We start from the raw sequence: 7,668 nt of genomic DNA, 5'->3' as shown, positions 1-7,668 counted from the left end.
CACCCACATTTTTATAGAAGTTTACAGGAGCACGCCCCCGCTTTTTTGCATGTAAATGGTTTGTTTTCTAGGGCAAACTGACAAGCTAGAGTTACTTTAGCGTCACCTTTTACCAGCTCCCAGATTTACTTTCGCCGGCAAGTGCAACCGTCAAGGGCCGTCAGCCCGTCAGTCAAGTACGCTTGTACGGCATATGAGCATGTGCCAAGTATCTACCGCGCGCTAGATTTCCGGGATACTCTGCCACGTCTGACTCCCGTCTGCTCGCCGGGGGAAGCCGCGTCGTCGCAGTACGAACTAGCCCGGCACGCGCTGCCGTACGGACCACTCTATCTAACTAAGCTCGCCACCTTTTTGTTACGTTGGTTTCTAGAATTTCTTGGGTCTTCGGTCGCTGGCTCGAGACGGATTGGGTTTCATGGATTCACACGCGAAACAAAACTAGCTTTGTGTCTTTTGGTTTTGAAAGTTAAGAAAATGGTTTTGTGTTGAAACCAGGCACCCGTGGGACAAGAAAAGCTGGATGGTGATTTGTTTAATCACTTGCATAGACGGATCTGTCGTGGCCATGCTCGACACAAGGATGGTGCTATGTGCCCCGAGTTTTAATTCGCAGTCAAAGCATCCCAAATCCATGGATTTGCTCGATGCACCGCTACTGCTGCTGCTGGCGGTTGGATTGTCCCAATTGATCCAACAGTTTATATGGTATAAGGAAACCAGCTTTGAAGCCTTCAAAGACGAAGACGAGCGCTCTCTCTCGCTGGGATCAACACTTTGTCCCTGTTTGTTTCTTGTCCAGCATTGTCCGAGCGAACTAGATTGAGAAAGGAAGAGCCTCTTCTCTCTAATCCTATTCTCAAGAATAGTTAAATGTTTGTTTTCTTCCCAGTGTCCCCATCCAAACTATAGACCCTGACTTGACGCAAGTGCTCCCTGTTTCTTCACATATCATTTTCCATCATCAAAATGACACTGCTCCAAGAATCCCTTACCTATTTGGTGAGAAGAAAAGTAATAAAAACCATTTTAACTTCCATGCTCTTCCGAGACATTCATAGAGATTGGATGCGAAAGTGGGACTCAAAGCAGCGTTGATCCAATTCAATGCGAGTCCAATCCACCAAAATCCAATTCAATGCCATCGCATCGCTGTGAGCTCAAAGTTTATTTGCATTCCTCCCCTTGTCTTATCGCCACGCTGAATGATTGAGCGTGAAAAGGAAGGCGAGCTTTCTAGAGTGTGCGAATATCCCCAGTGACTTGAATCGAATATCCCGGTCACACGACAGCTTTTGTTGACCAACGAACTTTTCCAGTCAGAGGGAAAAGCCACATCATGCAACCACGTCTCCTGTACGAGCGCGATACGGAGAAAATCCGGAGGAAATCCTGACTTTTCTTAAGAAAGTAGTGTATCCTGCGAGAATGGCTAGAAGATTTTGGTCTCTCTCGTATGATCCTAGCTCTCAGTGTGGAAGAATTCCAGCTATGGATCCTTTGCCCGAGGTAGAGCTCAGCCATCATCAATGCGTTCCAATGCGACACTATCTCAATCTGGCAACTCATGTTTATGCTGCGATGCGTGACCATCTTGAGCGTTTTCTAAATCAAGACCGCTTACCCCGTTCACTCCATCCCAAGTTACGGTCCAGCGTAACAATGGTTTTTGGTTTATGCCTGCTTGAGAAGGAATGCATGAGATCGAAAGAAGCACTTTTCATTCTCTGAAAGAAAAAGGAATTGGACGAGCAGCTCTACCTCCCAAAACTTTGAAGAGCTTGTTGCTCCGTGGGCTACTTTTCAAACATAAAAGGCATTTCTCTTGGAGCCATAAAAGCATCCACCATCTGCATTATAACAATCCTCATCACTTAGTAACCATGGTGTTCTATTTCACGTTCCAAACCTCTTCTGTGACGGCTAAACGAGCCTGCTGATGCTGCTCAACCATCTTCCACAGAACATCGCTCAGTATGTTTTTGATCTCTCCAGTGAGCATTCTTCCCGACCCATACTCCTGTAAAAACTGAACATGTTAGTAAAATTGAAACAACAAAGAGATTACTTGCGTCTCTTATTCTCTCGAGCTCCTCGTCGTCGTCCAAGAAGAACGTCAAGTATTTGAATGGTATATCGACCTGTAACATAAAGAATATAAGACCGATCGAGAACGCGGAAACACCACACTTTAAGATTGGCACCGTTCTTTCGTTGTAGCTCCTTCGTATCTCCGCCTCCAGATAATGCATAATTCGCGATCTATGAAGCATGTCAGACCCGTAAGACTCTAACGCTGCTCGTACCTTTTTCTTGATCTCTTTTTGGGTATCCTTCACGTAAATTGCAGAGTTCGTATCACTAGCAGACATTTTGCCACTCTCTCCCTGAAATGAGGAACGCCTTAGTGCTATAAGCTTTAAAAAGAAGCACTCACCTGTAATGCGGGGAAAAACCTCGACTCAATCAAGGCAGGCTTTTGGTAGCCTAGTCTTGGAGCAACATCGCGAGTCATTCGAAAGTATGGGTCCTGTATCGGTAAGAAAAACCTTAGTTACTAGTGGAATAGTAAAGAGCTTACCTGATCAATCGCGCAAGGTATGAGGCATTTGATCTTGCTTTTGGTCCCAAATAGATGAGGAAAGGAGGTTGGAAAAGACGGAGCTGCCTGTACACATGTACGATTTAGGCGGAGAGGAGACGCGAGCAGACTTAGTACCTGAACAGCTGGGAAGAAAATCTTGCCAATATGAGACTCGCCATCAAAACCAAAAATGCCCTTCACCTGAATCATCAAGTTCCTACTGAGTAAAATTTAACTAGCGACAAACTGGACTCGTACCTGATTGAAGGTCACACTCTTGGCGATGGTAATCATGTTTTCATAGAATCCACTGGAAAAACACCATGCTGATTCAATCCACGAAACTAGAACGAAGCAACATGACTCACCGACCGACATATTGGAAATCACTGAAAATGAATGTCCGGCTTATGTCAAAGCCGCAGGCTATGATGTCTTTGGCATTTTCCCGTGCAAGTCTCTTGGTCTCCTCCACGCTCAGATTCTTCCACATACACTTCTCATCGTCTGTGAGCTGTATGACAAGCGGAACCTTGAAAGCATCCTGCAAATATCTACAGAAGCAAGCGATGGAAAAAAAAAAAAAATGCCGACACCTACTTTGTGAACATGAATGGTATCAAATGGCCGAGATGAAGAGCTTCTGACGATGGCCCTCGTCCAGTATAGAGGTAAAACTTCTCTCCCTTCTCGTAAGAATCGAGGACTTTCTCAAAGTCTCTGGGAGCAGAAGAAAAATGCTCTCTGTCCAACTCTTCAATCTAGACAACGTACCTGTGAGCAAAGAAGACGCCGCGACGAAGAAACGTGTGTGCTCTTTTGCCAGTGAGCTTGACGACCCTGTCAATGAGGCGCTGCTCCAGCTTCTCGCATCCAAATTGCGAGATGAGCTTGTCATAATCGATAGCTCCGCTGCCCGACACCTCCCACGGCGTCACCACTTGCTCCTGCGCCATCTCCTTCTCCAAGGCCCTGCAAGCGAGCTGCCTAGCCCTAATCCTCCACATCTAGGGTTTATCACATTTTAAATCTGGGGAGTTCAAAAGATCATTTTCTGGTTTTAAGCCTGCCAACATTGCTTGTGAACATATTATCTTGCCAAAAGTTTCTCAGGGCCAGTGGCGGCATGGAAAGGAAGAGATCAGAGTGCCAAGGATCTTCAATTCCACTCCCGGCGACGCTCATATGAGACTCCAGCCACAACGCTATGATGGCACTCATGATGAAGGACTCAGTAGAGTTTGATCAACTCAGGAACTCACAAGATAAAGCGCAGTACAGGGCCTGGACACATTCTCCTTCGACCTACTGGCGCTGGTAGGTATATTTCCCAAAAGGACAATAGTTTCTCCTGCAGCCGATCATCACGTCCGAGATAAGTCTTCACTGAGTTTTACAAACTATGGATGGATCAACCTAAATTATAACTCTATAACTCTATGGAAACCAAATGACAATCTTACTGGTTTTCAACGCTGGCCGGTTGGCAAGGAATCACTCGACAGATGTGTCGCCCCTGAGGACAGACAAGGTAGCAGTGAAGAAGGCCAGGGTGGCACTAAAGAAGACATCTGGAGCTTGGTTGATTGCTCCTCTATGACAGTGCTGCTGGCACTAGCTAGTGTTGTTTGTGAATACTTCCAACCTTGAGCTTCCAACATGTTGTGGTACAGAGGCAAGAGATGACTGCCAATGTCCTAAATGCTAAGCTTCCTCCAATAGTTCCAAATGGGGGGATGAGATAACAGCCAAGATCCCCATCGCGCATGTGGCAGTGGCAATGTCCAGCAGTGGCTGCAGCCACAGCCACAGCCAGCAGCCAATGTTAGCTAGGATCCTACGGCCACGGCCAGCACCCAATGTTAGTTCTATCTGGCTCATAGGGCTTTCATATCAAAGCATCATATATTTTACTAATTATTATTTTTATTATTTCTATTATAGGCTTATATATAGTAGAGATATTATATTAAGCTTTTATTATTGAGATTTATGCAAATAAAGGAAAATGTATAAAAAAAAGTATTATATAGATGGATAGATAAAATTATATAGATGGAATATCTAGCTTGGACATAGAATAATGTATCAGTGAACTATAATCTATATGATTATCTGGGCTATAACAAATTATGTGAAAAAACCATGTATCAGTGCGTCAGAGTTAAAAAACATATATAAATCTATACATATTGCTGAAATTATATATTAAAATGATAGCAAAATTTGCCATATGGATATCTATATACCAATTTGAACTTAACACACAAAAAACCATATGAAATCCAAAAACCACATCATTTAGTTTGTTATGTTCCTTGGCAAGAGCATAATCTCTAAATGCTCTTACCTGATGAGGCCCTTGCAATGCAGCTTGTGAAATTCTTGCTAGACATAAAACAACTTCAAGCATATGAATTGGCTTTAGAAGTTCTTTGTGAGGGAGAGTGAAAGTGAGCTAAGTTCCTCTAGGCAGGTGGTTAAATCACTAAAACAAGGTGAGAACCTAGGTATACATCCTTTACATGGTGAGAAATGAAGTCAACTGTTGTAGAGAAACCTGTATTTTGGGTCTTCAAACCCACTTTTTGAGGGTGTGATCCCCATGGATGGACTAATCTAGACTGCTAGAACAGTGATTATATTTTAACAATTCCTATTAGTTTGAATTATATTTCTAGCCTTTAAATAAGCAAAAATACATTATGGTAACAAGAAGTTTGATATTCCTTACTTGATCACTCTAATTTAAAGCTTTTGGTTGGTATGATGCAATATGTTAGTGGTATATAATTATGGGTTTTAATTTTTTTCTATTTTATTTAAATTTATTAAGTAAGATATATATATTATTAAAAAATAGAATAAATTTAGTGAATAAATAAGATAAAAAAGTATTCATGATTTTTAACTATATTGGTTTAAATATGATTTTTGGATTTTTTAAGTAAACCTATAAGGGCCCGCATGGATTGTAGTTTTTGATCTTTTAACAGTTTTAGATCAATGATCTGCAGAGTCAATAATTATTCAAAATTACCTATAATAGTAAGAAAATCTAGAACTTTAAATATAAACATTTTCATTTATAAATTAATAGTGAACTAAATTTCATAGATTTTAAGATTCTATAAGTAATTTTTTTGATACTATGCAAAGAATGTAATTTCATTATCTACAACTGTTAAAAGATCAAAAACTGCAATATTAAGGGGACTGGGGCAGTAGTAGATATACCTAGAATATGCTTGAATTTCTAGGATATTCTATCATTGTTATTTATTTAGATTAATCTTGTATTTATATATTATAAATATGTTTATAATTTATAAAATTTTCTAAAAAAATTCTAATACTCCTAAATATTCTATTTTTTAATATCTAAATTTTTTTTTATTAATTATAAACTTCTATTTGATCGATTAGATTAATAAATAGAAAAATATGGCAATGCTATATTATAAAAACAAAATAATACAGGTAGACACAAATACTAGTGCATGACTAAATAATTAATAATAATAGAAAACAAGTACTCTAAGTGCCCTCACAGTACAATATAAAAATCTTTATTCAACATACAAAAAATATATGCTAATTATGTATATGTGTATGTGTATATATATGATTGGAGGGCTCTCCTACACATGAGTGTACTCCCATGATTTTATTAATGGCATATTCTTATCAATGATATATATTTTGGTTTCAATAATCTAAATTCAAGAGAGTTTATTACTATTTTCCCAATGTATAATTTTTTAGTAAAAAAATATAATTATTTAAAAATAATTTAAGTTAGAATTTTATTCTTAGATTTGAAATTTAATATTTTATTAAAAATATTAAATCTATTATGTAATAATTACAATTCTGCCATCTCAAACACTACACAATTAAATGCTAAAACAATATTAAAGAAAATTTACAATAAATAGACAAAAAATAATCTCTAATAATTAGTTCTTTAGTATGGGATTCTCTCTATATAATTAGTCCTTTCCTTCTACTAATTAATTGATTATTTTTAAGAGTTGAAAATTTGCTAAGTTATGTTATGTTAGTGCTCACATTGTAAATGGGGTATATCTAAAAGGAGCTAATCCATTAGTCCCTTTATATTTTTTCTTTAAAGTAAAAATTTCTGTATGGCCTTTTTAGGCTTATGCAAAAGTTTGTGTATAATTGAATTTTGTTCAAAGATTATTTAGTTTAAGAGTAAATTATTTCTCATCACTTAGCTTGGTACTATAAATCACTAAAGTCAAGGTACTTACCAAAGATAGATTTTCTTAAGGAATTTACTAAATATTAAACATTGCAGGAAGCCTTTTCTCCAAATGCATTCTCCTGTTGTAACCTTTTTAAAGAGTGTTTGTGGTGTCTAAAGAGTATTTAGCAAGTTTATAAAGCTTGAAGTGCATATTAATTACAACCATGTGAAAGTAAGAGCTTTTCAACTTCATAGTAACAACTATGTGGAGGTAAGAATTTTTCAACTTTATTATATTATCGAGAGAAAATTGTCTAGTATTTTTAGAACTTGGAAGATAACTTTTTCAATAAATAAACAATATGACTGCTTTGGCCATCTACAAAATTTGGTTACGAAGATAAAAATAAAAATAATAGCTATAGAAACTCAAGATAAAATCAAATATGGACAAATTTACAAAAAACCCATAGATGCAGGAGTAGATATTGTGAGTTGACAGACCACAAAAGATCATAAATATATTATTGATACAAAAACAACCACAAACAAATCAAATTGTGCTAATGTGAAGCTCAATATGTTAATTAAGGAATGCTAGTTTATACGAATCTACCTACAAGCTGGAAATTTATAATAAAAAATAAAATTCTAAAGCGATTATATACTGCATTATCCAATCTAAACCAAACATTCGATTTAAGAACACAAGAGTGTGAGCAATCAACTATTGTCTTCCCTCAGTAGCAGTCTTCATGCTGGAATTATTCAATCAGAACCTCGAAAACCATCAGTTCACAATAGACCATGATCACGCAACGCAGTGTGAAGGCATTGGTTATACCTGGCTCGGATCGGCTGGGGCGTCTAA

The 7,668-nt window shown here is 38.1% G+C and overlaps 1 protein-coding gene across 3 annotated transcripts; it reads right to left on the bottom strand.

The window, feature by feature from the left end:
- Positions 1-1,374: 1,374 nt before the first annotated feature.
- On the bottom strand, positions 1,375-3,590 carry LOC9638167 (tryptophan--tRNA ligase, cytoplasmic). 3 transcript variants are annotated; one of them, XR_002992953.1, is made up of 14 exons: positions 3,359-3,590; positions 3,185-3,304; positions 2,953-3,138; positions 2,843-2,894; positions 2,720-2,785; positions 2,582-2,668; positions 2,438-2,530; positions 2,307-2,387; positions 2,191-2,262; positions 2,073-2,141; positions 1,910-2,020; positions 1,762-1,850; positions 1,625-1,680; positions 1,375-1,576 (listed from the first exon to the last, which is right to left on the bottom strand). XR_002992953.1 is itself a non-coding variant. In XM_024680078.1 (13 exons), exons 1-12 carry the CDS (start codon positions 3,538-3,540, stop codon positions 1,797-1,799), a joined length of 1,173 nt encoding a protein of 390 aa, XP_024535846.1. In that variant the 5' UTR covers positions 3,541-3,590; the 3' UTR covers positions 1,375-1,680; positions 1,762-1,796. The 3 variants fall into 3 exon arrangements, 1 of the variants encoding a protein (XP_024535846.1); XR_002992954.1 differs by having other exon boundaries at positions 1,375-1,557; XM_024680078.1 differs by having other exon boundaries at positions 1,375-1,680.
- Positions 3,591-7,668: the final 4,078 nt, after the last annotated feature.

The sequence above is a fragment of the Selaginella moellendorffii genome, unplaced genomic scaffold (genome assembly GCF_000143415.4).
Source record: "Selaginella moellendorffii unplaced genomic scaffold, v1.0 SELMOscaffold_26, whole genome shotgun sequence".
Classification (NCBI taxonomy): Eukaryota; Viridiplantae; Streptophyta; class Lycopodiopsida; order Selaginellales; family Selaginellaceae; genus Selaginella; species Selaginella moellendorffii.
Note: the sequence above shows the minus strand (reverse complement) of the source record. Positions and strands in the feature narration are given on the sequence as shown.